The following is a 23800-nucleotide window of genomic DNA, read 5'->3' as shown; positions in this document are numbered from 1 at the left end:
TTATCTTTATTATTAATTTTATCATTTATATTCATTTATATGCACTCATTAAACAAATTTTAATATAATTTCATTAGCTAATTAAAAGTAATTTTGATATTTTTTTAAATATAATTATAATTCCGTTTAATTTACGGATAATATTTGAATTTCGCGCCTCAATGTCATTCCTTAATTTGCGCGGTACTTTACAAATTTTTAAATAATTTGATAAACATTTGACTTTATTTTTCATAGTATAATTGAATATAATTTATTTTTAAATATATATTTTTTATAATTATTTAATTTTTATATCTAATAATTATTTTTAAAAAAGACAAAGAATATTTACAATAGAAAATTTTGTGAAAAATATATTTAAATTACCAAGGTGTGTAAGTTCCGAGATATGTGTGACAAACGGGACAATAATGATCGGTACTTTTACAGGAATTTAAACAATATGGGATCATACAACAAGGCCAGCATCTATTTTCAATAAATAATTAATAACTAATATTATCTAGCAAAATGTTCTGCTATTTAATAAATTAATTAATAAATATTATATTTTAAAATATTTCATATTCCGAATATATAAAGAACATATTTTAAAGGATTAATATATATATGACACTTATCGTATTTATTTACTAACCCACAAAGGCAAAGAAGAAATGCACTTAAATGTGTAATAGTCGATCGACGAACTTCTGTTGTAGTAACGATAAGGGCTAAACATCGTGTACAAATAGTAGCTACAGGTCTTGCTGACCAAGAATTAACATTTGCTAAAAAATAAATGAAAAAATAATGAATTTATAAAAACATCATAGAGCACGATTTAAACAAAATATTCTTATTTATTACACAAGAATAAGATTTCAACAAATTAATAAGATATTTACATGAAACCGAGAGATTTTGTTCGGTTGAATATGAGTTAAGTTGAATACCCTGAGCTTGAGCATAACTTGGTGGAGGAATAGGTGCTATGAAAGATGATTGATTAGTATTTGAAATAATAAATCTTCCATTATTTCGCAAATTAGATCGCGTAACTGGTGATCTTTGATGTAATATCGTTGTAGGGCTAACGTATATCGATGAATATGTAGGTGGAGCATCTCTTGAATGTGGTAACGTATCAATCTGTTAGGCGAATTGATTAAAAATATGTAGAAGCACCTATGATACAATTGATTAAATCCTGAAAGAAATAAAACATTGAAACCTCATCGTCTATCGGTGCAGTACAACACAAACATTTTCCAAATCTCCACGTTTGGCGAGATTGTCTTGTTCGATTTGCAAAATCATTTCTTACAGATGATATACTTCGTTGTGGTAAATCAAACGACTCCTCGATCGATAGCTGTACATCTCGATTAACTTAAATGAAAAAGATAATATTTATAATCAATATTTTGTACTTTATTTTTATAGTCAATGAATTTCATATAATCTGTGCTAAATTTGATATTTTATTAACATAAAAAAAGAAACTTACAAGTCGATGATGGATCGTGTTGGTCAACTACATCTACAAGTACACTACAAGCATCGGGTGAACGATTGTTATAATCTGTAGTGAATGTTAAAATTTCGCTTTTAGGAATAGATCCTATAGAGGATAAGGGAGCTGCAGATATTTGTAAAATATCTCTTGATGGTACAAGTGTACTTGTTGACATGGATGAAGAGTAAGGGGTTGCAGCTTGCGTTGTTATAGTATCGCAACTAATTGTAAATTTCATTGACGGCAATTCCATCCTCGTATTTTCTTCGATACAGGAAAAAGCTTTTTCCGAATTCGTTGATGGCGCATTTTCCATACTTGGCTTAATCATTTCTAATTTCATTAAAATTAATGATGTTTGCATTGCCGTTATCGACGATTGCTCTACAAGTTGAGAATCATTTGACATTTCGATCGATCTTTCATTTTCGTATAATTTCGAACTCGTTAGATTATTTGCAGATGCTATGAAAAATTGTTAAATTTACTCTATAAATGTATTACTAAAAATATAATAAATATAAATAATACTTTTTTCCTCAACAGATTGCTTTTCCATGATTTTTTCTAATGCTTCTTTCTATTCACAATAACCAATGAAAAAGTATTTTCATTGTAAAAGTCTTTCGAAATAAAAACACTTTCAAAATGTATGCTCTACAATTTTTGCATTCTGAAATTATGTAAATAAAAATATAAAAGATTTATAATACAATCGTATAATTTATTATGAGATAAAATAATATTGAATAAAAATAATGATAATTATTTTATTTATTCGACAAATATCATTTTTTCTTTATATTATTTTTCAAGAAAATTCTATATATTTGTGTTATTATTAGGTATAACCTTAAATAATAATTTCAAATTTAATTTTACCGCCTTGTGAGATGAATAAAGATGTCCTTGTCCAATAATAATATACTCGATTGATCCTTCCTTTAAGATGTTTTAGAAAGATTCAAATAAGAACTTGTAAAATAAAATAAAGTAAAAGAGATTATTTATCTCAATAAAATCATTCTTTCGAGTATAAATAGAGAAAAAAATCTATCCTATATAGAAAGTAATGTAGATTCATAATAATGTCATATGAATAAGGAAAAAGAAGCGCTTGCTCGGGCATTATGAAAGTTCGCGTGGCGCTATTAGGAGCATGCGCACTAGTACCATTTCGTGCGTGAGGCGAGAACAGCCGAAATGGAGGAGAACCAAACATCGGAGAGTGTCGCCGTGCTACCGGACATGTCCGAACCGTTGACGAGCGAAACCGAGGAAGCGTCCGCACTAACGACCGAGCACGAGGCGCATCCTGTAGCTGTTACAGCCAGCGTGACTTCTGTACCGGGTGTTCCAGGTGTTCCTGGAGTCGGTGTACCGGTTTCTTTGCCTGTTGGTTCTATCATCGGTGTGGCAAACTCTACCAATGGGACGACCTTCAACGTCATCACCTCAGAGCAATTACAAGTATAAAAAAAAAACAAAAATAAATATATCGCATACTCAATTCTAAGATCATTTGTTTATCAAAGATTAAGAATAATTTTTAACAATGTAATTGAGTTATATATATATACATATGTTCCCTATGTACGATTATTTTTGTCTCGTTGAATTTTGTAATTCATATATGACACATGAGTAATTCAAGTATGCTTGTCAACGAAACTGTACTTCATCATTAAATTAATCTGTTTATATTATTTTATGAATAATACAATACAAATAAAGTTCTTTGTTTCGTAGCTGCCTGGGTCTGGACAATTCAAGCAGATGCTATGTGTTGACAATGGCTTCATTTGTGAATCACGTCATGATAAAGATACAGATCCTTTGAGATGGAATGGAGAATTGAAGGCAACTCATATAGTTATTCAAAATAGTACTGATGAAACAGAATCTGACCAAATCCATGTATCTGCTGCTAACTCACAACCAATATGCAGTTGGTCAGAATCTGCCAATTTAGCAGTTCTACCCGTAAGATGCAAAAACACAAATGCTGAATTACATAAAAGTAAATTTGGTTCTGGAGGAAGAGGACGATGCATCAAATTAGAAAACAGCTGGTACACTCCAAGCGAATTCGAAGCACTTTGTGGTAGAGCATCAAGTAAAGATTGGAAACGAAGCATCCGATTTGGTGGTAGAAGTTTGCAAACACTTATAGATGAACAAATTTTAAAGCCACATGCAACATCATGCACCTGTGCTGCTTGTTGTGATGATGACAATGCAGTGAGTAATCTTTTTTTTTTGTTTGGTTAACTTATTATCATTTAATTTAAAAGGTTTAATATTAAACATTTGCATTTAAAGACAGGTCCTGTACGACTATTTACACCGTATAAACGTAGAAGAAGAGCCAGAGATACCTCAGATAGTGAAATTCCAATTCGTAAACATAAAAGTGAAAATTCGAGGGATGGTAGTAACAATGACGAAAGTGACAATGAAATAGTTGTCCCTGACAAAGACGGTTGGCCACATTTTGTATCAACAGAAGGTTTAGTTGTACAACAATCTCAAGATCAGGATTCTGTAGTACAAAGTGTACATCAAACAGAAAATACACAGACTGAAGATCTTTTTAAAAAATTAGATGAAATGTCGCAAAAAATGTTAAAATTAGCTTATGAATTTAAACGTACATTAGAAGAAGCAAAAGAATTGAATAGGCAACAAAGAAGAGAGCAAGCATTAGTTGCACAGTTGAGTGCTAGAGGAGATGTTATTGAACCTGTTGGCTTACAACCTACACCTGACACTCATAATAAAAAAGTAAGATTAAGTGTGCTCATGCTTTTGTGTATTGTGTATAAAATATTTTATTCTTGCACATATGTTAATGTTATTTATTTATGCTTCTAAATGAAATCTTTGTTTTTAGTGTGCTAATTGTAATCGAGAGGCATTTGCTGAGTGTTCTCTATGCAGACGTACACCATACTGTTCTACATTTTGTCAACGTAAAGATTGGGCTGGTCATCAAGTAGAATGTGTGCGAGGTGCAGCTGAAACGGTTATGCTTATAGTAGAAAGCAGTAGTGCAGAAACAAATGCTCTTGCTACAACTGCAGGGGACCAATAGCTAGTGTTCCTTACACCCATTCACCAAAGGAATGTAGAAGGAGAACAATCTACTATAGAAACTTCACAATTAAAAAAAGAGATGAAGACTTAAGATATGAACATTTCTGGTTAATGGAAGTATACAAAATTTTGTATATATTATAGTGGCTATTTTTTACATAAGTTATAGTCTAACTATTTAAAGACTACCAGTGAATGTGTATAAAAGCATATTATGTTGTTGAAGACCACATTTATGCATAAACATAATGAATATCTGTATAAATAATTTTATAGTACACATTATATACTACGAAAGAAAGAACACTCATTGTATATATGTTACTTACAAGGAGAGGCCATAATTGACAGGTCATGGATTTTCATATATCATGGGTATATAGTAAACCTGCACCAAATACAATTAAATTCTTGGTAAGGGAATGTTATTCATATTTTAAATTTAAAACAATTAAGCATGTGAGATATTAACGATTAAAAGTTGCTATATATTACACATGTTTAATCGTTCTCTAAATTTCAAATATAAATAATATTCCTTACACAATGGCAATGGGATTAAAAGCTTTGCCACAAAAATTAAATTTGGTGACGAGTTAACTGTGATCTTTCCTTGTTAGATATAAAAATCTTGAAACGCTCTTAAAAGTGTATATTTGGATCGAATGTTAAAATGAAAAATGACCAAAGGAGAGGTAATCTTTAAGAATTTTTCTAGCAATAAGATCATTTAGATATTGGGTTATTCAGATATTTTTTATTGATTTCTAATAAAAATTTAATAATAATTTTTTATTTTTGCTATAATATTAACCTTTTTCTCCATGGTATGCTTGTAATAAAATGTGATCTTTGTGAATGGAATGCGTTGCTTAAAAATCGATACAAACAGTTCAAACACATTATTGAAAACAATGTTATCAAACACCCAACTTGTATTATTTTACAATCTTACAGGAGCATCAATTATTTGATTTTATATCAATTATTTGTGTTTCATAAATGCATGTTAATATTTCTGTAGGTATATATCTACATGCTAAAATAAGTATAAAATGTTCTATGAACATACGTTCGTTTTTAAGTTGTGCATATTAAAAAAATGTTTTAAGTATCTACCTCTTATCCCAATCGTTCTTATAAATGAATGAAAACATTCTATATTCTAGAAAGGTTTTATTTTTATAATTGACGTAAATCTTTTTCGTTTCTATAGATAAGGATTTTATGATTTCCAAATGAATCATCTGTACTTAAAAATGGCACAGTCTACCTTTTCAATTTTTACTAATTACAGGACGCGATCATTTAACCACGTGTGGTAAGTTTAGTGTTAAAATGTATTTATGAAACACTTTGCATACATTCTTCGGAACAAAAGAATTAATACAATAAAATCTAAACAACATTATTAAAAATCACTTACAAATTTTCTGAATAACCCAAAATATGGCGTCATAATATTTTTTGTTCATAATATTTTAATAAGAAAATTAATTTTTTTTTCTTTATATCTAAACTTTTTTATAAAATTAATATTTTCATATAGAATTTTAGTACAAATATTAAATATATTACATTTCATTATCTATTATTTAAATGGACGCACCATTTATTTACAGTATAATATAATTACGATTTAATAAGACAATAATGATTAATTAAACTATTTTTTTTAGTTTCAATAAACACATTTTCTTTATTTTAATTATCAGTAACATGTATATAAAGCAGCTTAATATGTATTCTAGATATTTAATTTGTAATTAAAACTTCATTATGTTTTCCTGTAAAAATAAAATGTGTACTTTTAAAGAGTACACATCTATTTTTCACAAATAATATATCGTAAGTAATTATAACAGTATCTTCAAATTGCATTTAGTATTTTCAAAATTTATTTCTTTGTGGTATGAATATTCATGAATAAGCAGAGTACAGAAAACATTTTTCTTATGTACTAAAAATAAAATTGGCAGAATTATGATGTTATTTACTGTGACTTACACATATTTACATTTTATTAAAAGTTTATATCTTAGATTTTATAATTTCACAAAAAGAACAAAAAAATAACTAATTTCGAATCAGTATTTATATATAATGATAAAAGAATTTCAATTTAGTACATAATGATGTTGTAAAAAAAAAAAAGAAAAAGAAACATACAACTATAATATGTACATATTATCATGAAATACAAAGTATAAAGGATAAGATTTGAATGTTTGTAAAAATCAAACTGAGTATCTTTATAAGATTTATATATTATAAGTTTATATCGCGACTGTATTACTTAGACAATTTTTACAAAAAAAAAAAAAAAAAAAAAAAATAATACTTAATAATTTCCATAATGTTTCAATCTGTATAAAAATGCTTTGTATGACAAATTTGATATACCTAAGTAACCACTACTAGGAGAAAAATCAATATCACAGGGCATTGAAATTGTTGTTTGAAATGTTGGAAAATTAGAAAATACATTAAATGACGGCAAATGTAACATTCTAAAAGCATTTGCCTTTTTATCAGAAGCCATGGCTAATATTTCTGATGTTGGATTGAATTTCAATGCAGAAATAGAAGTAACAAAATTGCTAACTATTTTAAGAGGAACTGGATATTTTGCTTGAAGTAATTTGTTTAAATCATATAAATTAACAATTCCTTCCCTACTTCCAGTAGCTAAATATTGACTGTTAGGAGATATTGCAGTAACTGAACAAGACAAGCATCCATCATCTACCGCACGATGTATACAAGTTCGACTGTTTATATCCCAAATATACATTTCATGGCCATCTTCAAACACGCAATAGAAAGAATATTGAATTATTTAATTCTACTTTGAAAATAAATAAAATGTTTCTATTACTTACCTCCGTGTGTTACGAGTTTTTTATTATCAATAAATGAAATTGTTCTGCATTTTGTATTCATCTTTAGGGTGCCAATAAGTTCTTTGGTAGAACTCGTTAACAAATAAATGTCACCTAATCTTCCACACAGTGCTATCAATCGACCATCAGGAGATACTTCATATTTCTGAATAACATTATAATAAAAACTTATTGAAATAAAAATATCACAAAGAGAGAGAGAGAGAGAGAGAGAGAGAGAGATATTATTAATATAATACAACAAATAAATTTCCAAACCTTCATGTTAGTAATATGACTTGGTAATGGTATTTTATGAGTTTTTCCACTAATTAAATCATAAGAATGGCAATATGAGTAAAATTGAGATCCTAATATAACTTCAGTTCCTTCTTTAAGAAATTTTGCTTTACTAATTGGAAAATGTTTGTATTGAGTACTGTACAATTTATTATTTTCTATACCATCAATCTGTAGATATTAAAAAATGTTTTTTTTATATATTAACTCTATTTCAAAGAAAAATAATATTTTTACTAACCTGAAAAAGAGATAAAATACCAGATGAACCAGCAACAAGAGCTAATGTAGAGGTTGGATGAAATTCTAAACTTGATACTTTAGGACCTTCACTAAATGTCTTTTGATTTATTGGTTTCATGGCTTTAATATCGATCTTTCCTTTTGGTAAGTTTTTCAATTGTGGTGTTTCTAAGTGAGAGCTATGCTAAAATTGAGAATATTTATTTATTTAAATATAATATATTCAATAGTTTTACTTTTAATATTACTATAAAAAAATCATAATAATACCTTCAAGATTTCATTATCAATATCATCAGAATTATCTGGTACTCTATTAATTTCTGCCCACTTCGGATTACCTACAAAATGTTTGTACTTTTTCTCCAAGTAATCCATATAACATTTCTCAGGTCTTTGGCTTGAAATCTTGCGATTTTGAATATCAAATGCAGTTTCTACACTTTAATTATTATAGAATAAATTTAGTTATAATGAATATAAATAACAGAATGCGATAATCGATCCATTTTAAAAAACACTTCATATACTTACGTATATTTTTCATCATCTTCATCTATCCAAACTCTTTTCTTTTTCTCAGTTTGTTCATCCTCATCACTATTTTCATCAGAACTCTTAGAAACTATATCTATTTGAAATTTTACATCACCTTCATTATCCTCATCATTCACTTCATCCAAATATACAGTCGTGCTTTTATTTGCTTCTTCAATATGATCTTCTGGTAATTTATCTATGACACCACTTACATCTCCAAAAATAATCCGTTCCAATCTACAATTTATAATTATAATAAGATTATACGATTAACTATTACATGGTATATCAATTAATAGAAAAAATTATTTCAATACAAAAATGTAACTATATTTGCAATGAAAGAATATATGAATCTGATACTATTTTTTTTTTTTAACATTTATTCATTTATTCCATGCTTTTTGTTTATAATTGTAGCAGCGAATTTTTATTTAAAATTACCTAGCTTCTTCTTCAGGATCATATGAACCTAGTTTTCTTTTCCTTGGAAACATATTTGATTTTTGATTAGATTTGATAGAAGTTTTTTCAGGATTTGATGCGTTGATGTTTATATTGGAGATATTTGGTATAAATTTTCAATTAACACATGTGCACATTTTCTTTCTTAAAATAAAAACATTTTACTATTATTATATATTTATTGCTATAGTATTTTGTCTAATAAAAAAGTAATAAATTACCAATGTCTCATCATAAAATATAACAAATTTTGATATGAAAAACACTTACCTATTGTTATTTTAAAATTTTAGGTTAGGATTTTTAATTCTTCGTATTAAGGATACGGTCAACATCAACCACTGCATTTACAAAAATCTCAAATATTTCTTGTGCTTTTAATACTAAAATTGTAAGGTATAATATTTACTTTTTATTCAATGAATAATCGAGTCAAATAATATATAAGAGCATAATTCGGAAGAATGGCGCCGGAAGTAACATGTGATCAACTGCAGTTGATCGTTGCGCCATCTAACGTTGCTCTCTGGAAGTCTTCTGTTGACTAGCATATGGTATGACCGATATAACTGTATTGCCTGCATTAGAAGTGCAGTTTTCTGTATCTGCTTTAGTTTGAATATGCATATTTAATTGCGAAGTAATTGAAACGCATACATATTAATTGTATAAATATTGATATTTATTATATCTTTATATTAAGTTATTTCCAATTTAGATTTATTTTTAAATAAGAGTAATAAAAATATATTTTCTAAATACGAATGTTTCACATATAGGTAATACTATCTTGCAGTTAACCTTATTCCCCGTACGTTGAGATAAAAAAGGTAGAAGAATCATCAGACATTTTTTGATTCAATGATAATAAGGAAGGACATTTCGGTTGATACTGTTCTACTGCTTCTAATAATGTTTCTGGATATCCTGGCGAAAAATATCTATAAAAAAAAGAATAATAATAAGTCATAATTTTGTACAATCCTTAAATATTCTTAACCCCTTAAATTGGCGCTAAACCAGCCAAATTTTGCACACTCGAGTTAACTAGAGCGACGACAAACTGAATTAAAAAAAGTTCACAATACACATATTTAGCTAAGGATTGATAAGAATTGCATCAATGTGCATTTCAACATACTTTATATTACAAAGAGTAGAAAACAAAAGAACGAAAAGAGAAATAAACACGTAAACCAAAAAATAGAGAATAACGAAAGCAAAATAAAAAAAAAATTTTTAAATCTAAATTATTTAAAAACCTGACCTAACAACATATTTTAAAAGGCAGATTTAAATCTTACGCACAGAGAAAGAAAGAGAATTACGTATTAATTAATATATAACATATCAAATGCAAAATGGCTGTTAACCTGTGTTATTGATCCACTGCAGTCTCACCAGTTGTACTTTTTCAATAAGATCAGCTGTGCGCCAATATGGCGGATACTTCGTACATTAACAAACTGACTTATGTTAAACTAAGATCTATGCAAGACTAAAAAAAAACAGGTGGTCTTGTTGCACAAACTGATAGTGAAAACAACTTTACGAGATCCAATTTAGCGTTAATTAGGAAGAAAGTCTTGAAATAATTCGGTGAGTAAATAGATTTTAGAAGGGTTATGTCAAAAAAGCAACTAGTGTTTTTGGTTACAATTTACTATCATCACACTGTATAAGAGTGTTGAATTTGTTTGAAAATATATATGACGTTTGAATATTATAAACATTCAAAGTACATAAATTATAGTTGATGAAAATTCAATGAATATAATATGATTAAATGTAAGGATATAAATCAAGCTAAAGTAGATTAATTTGATTATAAGTTTGAATTTTATAAACTTACGATTGATACTTTCATATTATTTAGATTTTAGTGAGTTGTTTTTTTTCTTTAATTATTCTGTTTGTTTGTTTATTTGTTTATATAAAGTTATTACTGAACCTACAGAAAAAGGAAGTGTAGGAATCAAAGAATATTGTAATGATAGATTAGCGTAAAATAATAACCAATTTGCATTAAGTACTTTAGTACTATGTCAGTAATATCTACTGGCTTTATCTACGATGTAAAGATCTTTAGTATACAAGAAATCATAATTATTATAACACTTGAATCACATTAACAGACAAAGTGATTAATTCTACTTTTAGTATTTACTTAAGATTTTATTATCCAAGCACTTAGTTGATATTTATCTTTTTATACCTTAAATAAATTTACTTAGTAATTAGGTTTTACCACTAACTAAGTAAGAACAATTTTATGATCGTCTAACAATAAATGATAAAATAATGTTATATATATATATATCTGAATATTTTCTAAATTTTCTCTACTTTTTGTTTTATAAAGTTAATCAATTTAATATATTATGATTGGCTCGATTGCAAAAAAGCAATAAAAATAATAGTTTGTTAGATTAATATATGTTAAAAAATACCTTATAATTTCTTCAGGGAAGCAACAATTGATAAGCATTATGTATTCCATAAGTGTTGTGCCTGGTTCAGCTTGTATTTCTTGCACTTTTTTCAATGCTCCTGATGTAGCAAATAATCGTCTTGCTCTCGCGTCATATGGCAATATCTAAACATAAATAGAAATAAACAAAGAATTATAAATGTAATATGAAATAAACAACTGTTTTGATTGCTACATAATTTATTATTATTTTGATTATTATTATTATTATCTATATATATATATGTAAATATGGTGGCGTGGGTGAAAAATCGCGATCACGATTACGTTAGACCTAAAAATAAAATTCTTGGAATCTCTGACCGAAATAAAAAAAATTACAAAAAAATACATTTAGTTCTCGATTTACGAAGAAAATTGAACAAACTTTAATCATATATCATGCACGATTACGAAACAAATCTTATCATTTTATTCGAATAGTCTTATGCTTTGTAAATCATAGAGATGCTGATGTAAGAAAAGAATAGAAAAGAAAATTCTGAGAAATAATTCTTTGAAAAAGAAAGTTGAACGATTGTTAGAATGATATATTTATTATAAAATTCATATTTAGCATGTTTTATTATGTAAATGATAAATGAAAACTAGAAAAACAGATTTTGTTTTTCATGACGTTATGATGTTATGAAGAAAACATAATCTTCTGTCTAATTTATTGAAGAGTATCAAATTGAAAATAAATAGAAAATCAAAATATGATTATTATGCGTTATGTATATGTGATAAATATTACGTATACGTATTGAGATAGTATTACGTTACTGAATAAATATTATTTATATTTGAAAAAGAAATTTTTCCCTTTTTTTTTTTTTTCATACATTTACGTTTAATCAGTAATATTTTGTATTATTTAAATTGCGTCATCATTAATAGCATCTTGTTTGTTGACTTTACAGAGAAAAATTTGAAAAACAAAAAAACCAAAAAAATATTACAGCTTCAACTTTAGAGAGAAAGAGAGGATATTTATGAAGAAAACGGTTGTGAACAACCGTAAAAAGATAACAATACAAAGTTATAAGAGAGCTTTATAAAAACGTAGCTGTTATGTAAACATTATTCTATATGATAGTTATAACGTTTATCATAAATCTATCGTCGTCAACATTATGAAAAAAAAGCAACGAATAACAATTTTGATGAAGACAAGTGCGTCATACGTATAATTGAAGAAAAATTCAAATGAAGAATTAGATATCGTTATAAAATGTACATCGTATGTCAAATCAATAAAGTTAAGTGTGACTGAATCGCCTGAAGAAACCAAATTAGATTATATTCTACTAAACACCAAGATCCATTGGTACACAGAGCACCGACAACGAGACAACTGCCTTATATTTGCAACAGTCGCGTAACATTCTTTCAAATTTACGAAAGATATTAAAATCTTCTAACAAATCACGTACCGTTTAAATTTAAACAGAAGTTTCTATATAAGAGGACGTAAACGTATCTTGCAAAGTCAGTTCACTTAGATCAGAGGAAAGAGATACATCTCTCTGTTATACAGTGACATTATTCAAATCTACTCATATATACATATATACGCGTGTATATTTATACATATTGTGTATATTTGTTTTGTGTGTGTGGTTTGTGTGTATATATATATATATGCACATATAAGTACCTATACAAAAACATCTGTAAGTTAATTAATTGCTAATTACAGTGTAGAAATATATTAAAATATATCAGTAATTTATTACTAAACTTTATGAAATCTATATCTATATCTATTGTTGAATGTTAAAAAGCTATAAGAGAGTTAACTCTTAAAAAGATTTATAATTTAATCATTATATGAATAGAAGTAATTGTAAATTGAAATAGTCAAAGTTATTTCTTATGAAAATAGGAAAAATACTATAGCTTTTATCAATAATCAAAGAGATATGAGTGTTTATTAAAAGTGATTCTTTTTAGAGAATACTTTAGCAAGGAAGGTGATAAAAGTGTATAACTTAGTAAGCAGTACTATCATTGTTAATCAACATGAAAGACAATCCAGATTGTGTTATTCTCAATACGGGTGAAACACATAATTATCATCAACCTGTCTCTGCAAAACCTTCAGTCGTTTCAGTTTCAAGTATTGATTCTGATGTTAGTGATAGAAGGGATGTACGCGAAGAGCTTTATGCTGGAATCTTCAGAAGACATAGAAAAACTATATTGGTAATAGGCAGTTTTCTAAAGATGCTAAAAGTGAATAGAAACATGAATAGTTATGCTAGTATAAAACCTAACGATGAAGCAGATGAATGAATGGTTTATTTCATTTTATTAGTCATTTGGCAAAATAATTTTATTATTTAATATCTCATTAACATTATTATTGCACATATCTTTCACTGTCATTAAAACATTATTATTAATATTATTATTATTATTATTATTGTTATGCATTTCTATTCTATTCACTTTATAGCATTTACATTATCAAACCAAATATAAATTATAACTATTTGTAATTAATTATATTATAATACTATATACACATTCGGAGAAAATATTCTATATAATTTCAAGTTTGTTTATTTATCATTTTTATTTACGAATTTCGATGGAATAAAAAATATACCAAAGAAGGTAACTGCCAAAGAAATATCATATTAAAAGATAAAAAAAAAAAAAGGTTTTCATGCATTTTTACATATTGTAACATAAATTGGAAAAAAAAAAAAGAAAAAAAACAGAAATGCATGATATAAATGAAAAACATTGACGTAATTTTCAAATGTTTAATTAACAATCAATGAAATCGTCGCATAATATAATGCAACACCTATCTATTACTAAATGCAGCTTTTATAGAAGGAAAAGATGTTTTTTTTTTATGAAACAATAATATTGTTAATTTCCTTTTTCAGAAATACTCGGACAGATTGCATGCTCTGAATCGATTATTTGGTTTATTTGCCATACGGTTTGAACATGTTACAAGACATAAATATTGGTAAATTGGCAGTAAAATATATGTATATATTATGCAATTTTTTCTTTTTAAATTTTATAATCTATGCTTTATGATATATTCATTTAATCGAGTGTTATAGGATTTGTTTTATTATTACATATTTTATATATATATATATATATATTTTTTTCTTTTTTTTTGATGAAACATTTCAATTAAATATCAATTCATAAAATGTTAATAATTCATTAAAAATGATAATTTAATGTTTTATTTCAATAGTAAAATATTTTTGTAGAATTATTGATCTGAAAAAAGGAAAACTAATTAATTCTGCAACAGACTAATCTTTGACTTAATCAATTTCAAGGTAAAACTACTGATTAAATAAATTTATGCCAGTGATAGATATATATATATGTATATTATGAGAAAAAAATTATATACAGCGGGTTGTGCTATTATTATGGTGAATCTCTACTAAAAAAAAAAATTCTAATACCGTACTATTTCTATTACAATTAATGATTTTTACATTTTCAAAATGATGGAAAATAATGAAGAAACACCAATACTTTAAATATAGCAAAATGAAGCTAATTCATACAAATATTAAATCAAAGTCTTTTTTGTTAACAGTTCATTAATAATATATACACAACTTTTGAGGCTTATTTAATATTTGTCTCTCCATTTTTGTACGTTTTGTATACTATTTCTCTTTATACAAAAATACTGCCATTAGAAAATATAATAATTAAAGTAGTAAAAGGCAATAGGGTATAGTTAAAGTAAGAAAAAACATTCCATACATTTTTCATCAAATCTTAAAAATATATACATAATATTATACACATAAAAAAAAAAAAAGCAGAAGAAAATGAATAACAAATTATCCTTGAATTTTAGATGACCATTCAATGTCGAAAGACTGAGAAATGTGCTTTTTGGAACTTCAAATGTGCCATACTATAACTTAGAGGAAATTTTTAGAGAAAAGTAATCTAAATATGTTTGTGTAATTAAAAATTTCTCTATTTGCTGTTGATTATAAAATTATTATTAAACAAAAACCAAAAAAGAAACTATATAGCATATCTGTAAATCCTGTTAATTATTATTATTATTATTATTATTAATAGCTTGAAAGTACATCCTCTATTAAGATAATTGAATGTCAGCATATTAGTCCAAGTTATGTATGAAAGTTAAAAGCAAAAAAAATATAGAAGAAATATTAATAATATGAAAAATGAAATATAATTTCTCAAATTTCGAATATTTTTCAGTTATTATTATCATCATCTAACGTGAAGTTAAATTGTATTTATCGATTAAGAAAAGGATTGTGTTATAAATGAAAAAAGAAACAATATCTTTTTGCATAAATATTTACAATAAAAGCACACTTATACAGCTGCTTGACCAATTTTTACGTAGGGCGAAAGATTTATATATGAATAGTTTCATGAATATCTATCAATTCACTTCTATATTATATTTTACCTTACGTATATAAAAGCAAGTCGTCTTATACAGATTTTACCATAAGCCATTATATACAAATAAATAAAAGCATTTATGTTGATTGTCAACACACAATGTAAAGATAGACAAAAAAGGCAATAACACCTTTCTAATGTCTATATGTTAATTGTAAAATAATATATCATCACTTTGTATAACACATCATTTGTACACATTTCACTGATATGTATAGAATATATAATAAATCATTAACACTATATTTAATAACCGGTAATATGGTTTGATACCTACACCTTCAAATCAATTGATTATACGATTCCAATATGAAACATCAATTTATAAACATAATCAACATATGAAAAAAATATATATATAACATTTTTAGAAATTACCTTGCTAAATTGTCCAAGTATATATTTCAAGACATTTGGAGGAGCATCATAGAGGAGTGTTTCTAATGCTTCAATATGCAAACATTTTTGAAGTATCTGCTTTAATGACATATAACTTTTCATTTTTAGATCATCTGAACTCTTTGAATTGATATAAAACTGTTAATAAAATAAAAAAAAAAATAAAAAAAAGAGAAAAAATTGAATAGATGTATTAGATTAATTATAAATATAATTTTTTAAATAATTTATATACTTCTAATAATTTTGGAAGAACATTTGCATCAGCTACTGATTTTGCATGTTCTGGTGTATGTTTTCCTATTTGACCTAATGTCCAAGCAGTCACAGCAAGTATATGATCATCAGTTTCATTTTCTAAGATTGTAGCCAATTGAATAACACTCTGTAATAATCGCATACATAATGTATTTACACATATGACTATATATAATGACTATATATATTTTATATTTATATTGTTTCTTATACCATCGATCCAATAATAGCTGTAGCGAACTGATCAGAATGTCCAGCAATATAACCAAGTGCCATTATTGCTGGTAGTTTATTTGTTAACTTTGATGTATTTATTAATTCATTTAAGGCACCTATACCTCCAACATTGACAACCAATTGTGCCAGCTAAAGGATAAGATTCAAATACGAAAAATTAAATATCTTTAACTATAATAGTAACTTTAATGAAGTTTAAGAATTACTTCTGAAGTATGTTTGCAAACTTCTTTGGTAAGAATTGCTGCAACTCTAGCTACATTTTCATCAGGATGACCCATGTGTAATAAAACATTGGGAAATACTTCTGCCTCTACAACAGTTTCTGCTAAATTTGCACTGTGTTTTGCTATGCTCCCTAATGTTGATAGAACTTGTCGCTGGATAAAAAGTTGTTTATGAACATAATCTTAAGAAATTTTCTAATAAATTATATTAATCAACCTTCAGTTTGACATCAGGATTAGATAATGCTTTTGATAAATACGGAATAGCACCAGCATCCACAATAGTATGAGCTAAGTCCTTGCTGTGTTTACTTATATCACAAAGAGCTGATATACTAATTTGTTTAAGACATAACTCTGGCTCTTGCAAACAAAAAACAAGGAGAGGTACTGCACCTAAACAATATATGGCAATAACAAGTATTAGAAATTACAATTTTTTAAATATGTTTTATACTTACCTGCATCTACAGTAGCTTGTGCTAAATTTTTATTATGTCTAGCTATATATCCAAATCCCCAAGCAGCTGCTTCTTTAACACCAGGATCAAAATCTTCTAAACATATAATCATTGCATCTAGTCCATTCATTTGTACTATAATTGATGCTGTGTCTGGTGAATGTTTTGCAATAGCACGTAATATAAATAATGCTGCCTTTTTATAAAATTTCTGTAATAATTTATTTTAAAAAAATCTAATAAAAAGATATAATAATTATGAAAATGCATGTATAATAACTATACTGCAGAAAATAATTTTATTACTATTTGAAAAAATGTCAATAATTTTTAATAATTAATTTTAATAATTTAACTTGTGAAACTATCTAAGTATTAAGTGCTTACATTCACCAAGCTCGTACATTTTGTTTTTCAATATTGTGCAACAAACGTGGTAAAATATCTTCTTGAATAATATTCTGTGCCAAGTTAATATCATGATTTGCTAATTTACCCAATGCAATTGCAGCCATATGCTGAATAGAAGGGACTACATCTGATAACAAAGGTTTAAGCAAATTTATAACACCCGCAGCTTTCAAACATTCAATATTGTTAGGCTTTGATGCAAGATCAGCAATGGATTGTACAAAAAGTAATCGTGCTTTTTGATATTGATCAAATACTATAAAATACAAATTTGTTAATTTTAATATGCAATGCAATACAATAAATACATATACATAATTTTGTGTTTATACAAAATACAGATAAATACAATTGAATATACCTTGAAAAATAATACGTGCTGTCATATTAATATTTTCAAATAAATAATTGATTTGATGATATATTTTTAATTCTTTTTATTTTACTTAGTTACGATATACAAGATAGATTCACTGACACTGTCAATTGTTTGAAAACGAAAAACTACCGCCTTCAATATAAAATTAAATGTAAGCAAGGTAGACACCTTTTGAAACTAAAAAAGTACTAAATTTTAAACACTATAAAAACAATGTTTCTTTATAGTTCATATTTTGTCCACACCTGTCATTTAAATTACAATGTTTTGAGTATAGTATATGTATCAATATACATTGTATAGTATTAGCTATGGATATAATAATAATTGTGTAGTATTTCTGATCAATAGAATATTAAGTAGCGTCTGTTATAACAATACAAATGTCTGATGAGCTATTAAATAAGGAAAAAGAATTGCATCGATTAAATAAAGAATTAGAAATAAAAACGCGTCATGTTTTGGAAGAAATTAGATCTATTGCAGATCAACACATTCATAATAACTCGTCTAGACAGAATGATGTTACACCTAATACTAAGGGTATGGATATAAAAAATGTACAATATTCAATGATTATAAATAACAAATTACTTCCAAATATTACAAGTGAACTAAATGCTAGTTCATTACATACTTTAACAGAAGAAACGCCAAATTTATTAAAACAGTAAGTATATAATAAATATTGTAAGACAATTCACATAGAGGTAAATATATAAATAAATTTATCATATTAATGAATTAATCCAAAAATATATTAATCAATTATTGTAATATTTTGTTTATGTGAATAAAATTGCAAATATTTTAATGCATCACAATAAATTGTTTATTTCTTTTATTTTGTTATTTGTAAATAGGATAAATTCAATTTTTAAAAATTTGCTTTTTTATTTTATATTAATTTTAAAATTAGAAACGTTATTACAAATCTTCAAAATCAAAATCAAGGCAATCAAGTTAATGAGAAGAATGTTTTGCATGAAGAAAATGGTACAGAGAACAAAGCTCTTATTAATTTTCTTAAAACAAAGCTAAATATGTTACATAATGAATTTAAAGTGATTCAACTTGAATATAAAAATAAGGTAATTTTAATTATAAAAAATAATTTTATAGAAAAAGTATTGTTTTATTTGTAAATATAATTACATTTACATTCTTTCAAATATTGCAGGTAAATGATTGCGAAAAATTGGAAAATGAAAATAAAAAGCTTGATTGTAACAAGTCAAAATTAAATAAACAAATAACATTATTGAAAGAAACAATTACAAAACTTGAAAATAACAATTCTAATTTACATAATCAGAATTTAGCTTTGAATAATGAAAATTCAAATTTAAAAAAGGTATAAATTATGACTTCTTGAATTGTCTGCGTGCAATTATCTTGTAAAATATTAATTTTAATATAATATTTAAGGATGTAGAAGAACTAAGAAAAGAAATGAAAACTTTAAATCATCAATTAAATAACTATGACTTACGATTAAATAGATCTTTAGAAGAAAACGAAAAATTAAAAAATACTATTAAATTTATTCATCTTGAAGAAAAAGTATGTATATATGTTTTTTTGTTACAAATATTAAACATGTAAATTCATACTTTTTTTATTATAAAATGAAGTCACTTTCTTATGTTTTCTATTTACGTATATACAGGAATTACGAGATCAAATTAGACAAATTCAAGAGGATAAAAGGCAAGGAATAAAACATTTAGAAAAACAACGTTTAGAATTACTTCAAGCGTTTAAAAAACAATTATTACTTATAGATAATTTGAAGAAACAAAATGTATGTAGTAATAATTTAAGATTGTTCTAAATAATAGTTAAAAATAATATATCATTTGTTTTATACTCTTTAATTTTTAACAGGAATTTATAGTAGCAGTAGAGCATATGCATTTATTGGAAGAAGATTTTTCTAAACTTCTATTATGGAAACAAAATAATTTATAAATGGTAAAATATAAAATGATATTATTCAATTTATATATGTGATACTTTTTTGAAGATTTGTATAAAATACTTAAAACTCTTGTAACATTCATTTTATATTTTTAATACTATTTATACAGTAAAATATTTTGATGTTGTAAACAATTTATAGTTTTTATAATTAGAAGACAAAATAAAAGGAAATTTTAATTCTTACATCATATTTTAGTTATATATTATAGTAATAAGTTTTAGTAATAATAATGATATTACCATATAACAAAGCTCTATTGATATTGCAAAAATCTGGTAAAATCAGTACCACTACAAAAGAAATATCCCCAAAATGTTACTAATCGCGATGTCTAAGAATATCCTCGTTTTCTCATCGATGAGCAAATTTAACTGTCATATTTGTAGAAGTTGATATATTTGAAATTACCAAAAGTACTTATTATTGTTCTATGTAATTTATTGTTTTATCACCCCATTAACAGTTCAATTTATTTATCTATCTGTCTATCTATATATATATATTTATTTATAATTGAGTGATATGTGTATGTATATTCATTTTTTTTTACATATACATATATGAACTCAATTCTTATTCCAGATTCGAGCTGTATTTGTGTTTATTCTGTTAGTGTGAGCATCGGTGTTGAGATAATACGTCGAAATATATGAAGTTTAAGGAAACTTTAAAATCGTAACACTTCTTGATAATTAATCACGATCTCAGATCTCAGATTTGTACGGCTGTATATACATTGGTATATACATGAAGTATGACATTCGATTATGACGTTGACAACTGAATTTTGAAGGTTGAGAATTGACATAGGATCTTAGAACGATCTATAATATTTTGTAAATGATATTATTGTGCACATGTAGAAAAGTGTGTATCATATATTTTGTCTATATATTCTAATTCTTTTCTTTATTTGGTTGGAAACGACATTAGTAATATTTCGTAATCAAGAAGTAAGATTAATATTTCTTTTACTATACAGCTAAGTAAAGGTTAGAAATCAATTCATCCTTTACCATTATGGCTGCAGGAACTATATTGGCGGTAAGGTTATAATATTAAATTAAACAATGCTGAAATATTAATATTATTGTAATATTTGCAGAAAGCTATTGAGCTGGTGACAAAAGCTACAGAGGAAGATCGCAAGAAAAATTACGAAGAAGCACTTAGATTATATGAACATGCTGTGGAGTATTTTCTTCATTCTATCAAATGTATGTTTATTTTCTAACAATATATTCTCTGTTATTAAAATAACTCACCTATTAATATTACAATAATAAAATTATTGAAATTAGACGAAGCACAAGGTGATAGAGCTAAAGAAAGTATAAGATCAAGATGCTTGCAGTATCTTGAAAGAGCGGAAACATTGAAGGCATATTTGAAAAAAAGTAAGAAGAAACCAGTAAAAGCAGGCGAAGATAATGCAAAGACAGAAGATAAAAAAAGTGATAGTGGGGACAGTGATACTGATAGTGACCCCGAGAAGAAAAAACTTCAAACTAAATTAGAAGGAGCAATTATTATAGAAAAGCCAGATATCAAATGGAACGATGTTGCTGGTCTTGATGGGGCAAAAGAAGCCTTGAAAGAAGCTGTTATCTTGCCAATACGATTTCCACATTTGTTTACAGGAAAACGTATACCTTGGAAAGGTATTTTACTTTTTGGGGTAAGTTTATTCAACGTATACGTAATTAAAACCACGAAGTCTATAATATATATTTATAAATAATTAGAGGTTAATATTATATATTATTTAATGCAGCCTCCAGGTACAGGTAAATCATACTTAGCAAAGGCAGTGGCAACAGAGGCTAACAATTCTACATTTTTCTCTGTTTCATCTTCGGATTTGGTAAGCAAGTGGTTAGGTGAATCTGAAAAACTTGTGAAGAATTTGTTTGATTTAGCACGTCAACATAAGCCAAGTATTATATTCATTGATGAAATAGATTCACTTTGTTCATCTCGCTCTGATAATGAATCTGAATCAGCACGAAGAATTAAGACTGAGTTTTTAGTTCAAATGCAAGGTATAAAGGAATTTCTTTGGAATAATGTAATACAATTTTAAGATTTGATTTACATTTGTAAATTTATATATTCATTGTAGGAGTGGGTTCAGATAATGATGGCATATTAGTTCTGGGTGCAACTAATATACCTTGGGTATTAGATTCTGCTATTAGAAGGAGATTTGAAAAGAGAATATACATTCCACTACCTGAAGAACAAGCACGTGCTGTTATGTTTAAACTTCACCTAGGAAGTACAGCGCATTGTTTATCAGATGATGATTTCAAAAAATTAGCAGCTGCCACAGAGGGTTATTCAGGAGCAGATATAAGTATCATTGTAAGGGATTCTCTCATGCAACCTGTTAGACAAGTTCAAACAGCCACTCACTTTAAAAAAGTAAGAGGGCCATCTCCAAAGGATCCATCTGTCATTGTAACTGATTTACTCACACCATGTTCTCCTGGAGATCCGGATGCTATTGAAATGAGCTGGATGGAAGTAGATGGCGATAAATTATTTATTCCTCCTGTAACCATGGTACGTATATAATAGCTCTTGTGCAAAATTTATTTAAACAGTATCTATGTGATTTACTTAATATTACTTATTTGATATTTCCAGAGAGATATGCAAAAGTCCTTAGCAACGACACGTCCAACAGTAAATGAAGATGATATGGCAAAACTGGAAAAGTTTAAAGAAGATTTTGGACAAGAAGGTTGATCCTTGGATACTTTTTATGATGTAAATTAATTCTTTATAAGAGCATATTTTCAGTTATACGTGCTTGCCTTGTTAATCTTTGAGAAACAATTATACTTAACAGTGTTTGTATAAAGATATCTAAAAAGAAGTGCATACTCCTTTATCTTACGTCTCTCTCTCTCTCTCTATTTCATTATAGAAAAATGATGAATTCACCATAGGCTATTAATCTATAATATTTACTACAATTTTTTATTATTATGCACTAGTACATAAAATGCAGAATGAATTATATTTTGACATAAACATTTATGAAATTTTATCTATAAGAGATTTAGATTACTGTTCATTCTAATATACAAAGCAGAGAAGTAAATTTTCAGTATAATGGAAATGTATAATGTTTTACTCCTTGTAAAAGTTATAATTAAATCTAACAAATTAAGTATAAAATACTAAATTAATTTTATTTTTCTTATTTCGTTTATATACTTACATAAAGGAAAAAAAAAAGATGATCATAGATACATAAGTCAAAATCATGAATTATTTGTTGGTTAAATGTTTATTCTTTTTGATGTTTTAATAAAGAATAAACATTTAATGATGGATATATTTTTACAGTAAATGCAACAACGTAAACTACGAACAATTTAAAATATCTGTAATGTACTTGTCTTATTTTTTAATTAATTTTGTTCTGTAAAACTATCCATTAAAATTCAATGTTTACTTAATAATATATATTATAATGCGTGCAGA

At 26.4% G+C, this 23800-nt stretch overlaps 7 protein-coding genes across 20 annotated transcripts; 4 read left to right on the top strand and 3 right to left on the bottom strand.

Annotated features, from left to right (window-relative positions):
* Window positions 1-365: 365 nt before the first annotated feature.
* On the bottom strand, window positions 366-2643 carry LOC107067081 (uncharacterized). Its single transcript, XM_089170768.1, has 7 exons — window positions 2384-2643; window positions 2033-2174; window positions 1493-1966; window positions 1217-1374; window positions 891-1134; window positions 641-773; window positions 366-471 (listed from the first exon to the last, which is right to left on the bottom strand). The coding sequence occupies exons 2-7, from the start codon at window positions 2058-2060 to the stop codon at window positions 366-368; spliced, it is 1143 nt and encodes a 380-aa protein (XP_089026894.1). The 5' UTR covers window positions 2061-2174; window positions 2384-2643.
* A 27-nt stretch (window positions 2644-2670) lies between these two features.
* Window positions 2671-6935, top strand: Deaf1 (deformed epidermal autoregulatory factor 1). The gene is made up of 4 exons (XM_015322273.2): window positions 2671-2971; window positions 3251-3742; window positions 3824-4285; window positions 4395-6935. The coding sequence occupies exons 1-4, from the start codon at window positions 2705-2707 to the stop codon at window positions 4593-4595; spliced, it is 1422 nt and encodes a 473-aa protein (XP_015177759.2). The 5' UTR covers window positions 2671-2704; the 3' UTR covers window positions 4596-6935.
* Window positions 6764-9515, bottom strand: wcd (U3 small nucleolar RNA-associated protein 18 homolog wicked). The gene is made up of 8 exons (XM_015322267.2): window positions 9298-9515; window positions 9007-9172; window positions 8557-8799; window positions 8293-8464; window positions 8021-8206; window positions 7759-7950; window positions 7480-7645; window positions 6764-7402 (listed from the first exon to the last, which is right to left on the bottom strand). The coding sequence occupies exons 2-8, from the start codon at window positions 9057-9059 to the stop codon at window positions 6939-6941; spliced, it is 1476 nt and encodes a 491-aa protein (XP_015177753.2). The 5' UTR covers window positions 9060-9172; window positions 9298-9515; the 3' UTR covers window positions 6764-6938.
* Window positions 9516-9687: 172 nt separating this feature from the next.
* Window positions 9688-18444, bottom strand: LOC107067079 (sperm-associated antigen 6). Of its 3 annotated transcripts, XM_015322272.2 has the most exons (10): window positions 18304-18444; window positions 17936-18198; window positions 17532-17742; window positions 17288-17466; window positions 17050-17223; window positions 16820-16972; window positions 16584-16733; window positions 16328-16486; window positions 11478-11623; window positions 9688-9968 (listed from the first exon to the last, which is right to left on the bottom strand). In XM_015322272.2, exons 1-10 carry the CDS (start codon window positions 18326-18328, stop codon window positions 9830-9832), a joined length of 1599 nt encoding a protein of 532 aa, XP_015177758.2. In that variant the 5' UTR covers window positions 18329-18444; the 3' UTR covers window positions 9688-9829. The 3 variants fall into 3 exon arrangements, with proteins under 3 accessions (XP_015177758.2, XP_089026889.1, XP_089026888.1); XM_089170763.1 differs by lacking the exon at window positions 17936-18198 and having other exon boundaries at window positions 18304-18440; XM_089170762.1 differs by lacking the exon at window positions 18304-18444 and having other exon boundaries at window positions 17919-18057.
* On the top strand, window positions 10402-16194 carry LOC107067078 (uncharacterized). 6 transcript variants are annotated; one of them, XR_016176045.1, is made up of 6 exons: window positions 10402-10626; window positions 12421-13173; window positions 13454-13705; window positions 14401-14486; window positions 14746-14817; window positions 15357-16194. XR_016176045.1 is itself a non-coding variant. In XM_089170765.1 (5 exons), coding segments are annotated over exons 3-5 (270 nt in total). In that variant the 5' UTR covers window positions 10402-10626; window positions 12421-13173; window positions 13454-13522; the 3' UTR covers window positions 14747-16194. The 6 variants fall into 6 exon arrangements, 4 of the variants coding, with proteins under 4 accessions (XP_089026891.1, XP_089026892.1, XP_089026893.1 ...); XM_089170765.1 differs by having other exon boundaries at window positions 14746-16194; XM_089170766.1 differs by lacking the exon at window positions 14746-14817 and having other exon boundaries at window positions 10403-10626.
* Window positions 18445-18704: 260 nt separating the features above from the next.
* On the top strand, window positions 18705-20487 carry LOC107067044 (uncharacterized). The gene is made up of 6 exons (XM_089170764.1): window positions 18705-18991; window positions 19241-19412; window positions 19502-19675; window positions 19750-19884; window positions 19991-20125; window positions 20209-20487. The coding sequence occupies exons 1-6, from the start codon at window positions 18705-18707 to the stop codon at window positions 20290-20292; spliced, it is 987 nt and encodes a 328-aa protein (XP_089026890.1). The 3' UTR covers window positions 20293-20487.
* A 112-nt stretch (window positions 20488-20599) lies between these two features.
* Vps4 (vacuolar protein sorting 4) lies at window positions 20600-23186 on the top strand. 7 transcript variants are annotated; one of them, XM_015322261.2, is made up of 7 exons: window positions 20600-20718; window positions 20888-21349; window positions 21411-21522; window positions 21607-21983; window positions 22080-22347; window positions 22428-22870; window positions 22955-23186. In XM_015322261.2, exons 2-7 carry the CDS (start codon window positions 21326-21328, stop codon window positions 23054-23056), a joined length of 1326 nt encoding a protein of 441 aa, XP_015177747.1. In that variant the 5' UTR covers window positions 20600-20718; window positions 20888-21325; the 3' UTR covers window positions 23057-23186. The 7 variants fall into 7 exon arrangements, with proteins under 7 accessions (XP_015177747.1, XP_015177748.1, XP_015177751.1 ...); XM_015322262.2 differs by having other exon boundaries at window positions 20624-20737; XM_015322265.2 differs by having other exon boundaries at window positions 20628-20718; window positions 21288-21349.
* The last annotated feature ends 614 nt before the right edge of the window (window positions 23187-23800 follow it).

Source organism: Polistes dominula, unplaced genomic scaffold (genome assembly GCF_049000335.1).
Source record: "Polistes dominula isolate Pdom_NZ unplaced genomic scaffold, Pdom_raw_medaka contig_79, whole genome shotgun sequence".
Classification (NCBI taxonomy): Eukaryota; Metazoa; Arthropoda; class Insecta; order Hymenoptera; family Vespidae; genus Polistes; species Polistes dominula.
The sequence above is the reverse complement of the archived record's forward strand: the minus strand, read 5'-3'. Positions and strand labels throughout refer to the sequence as shown.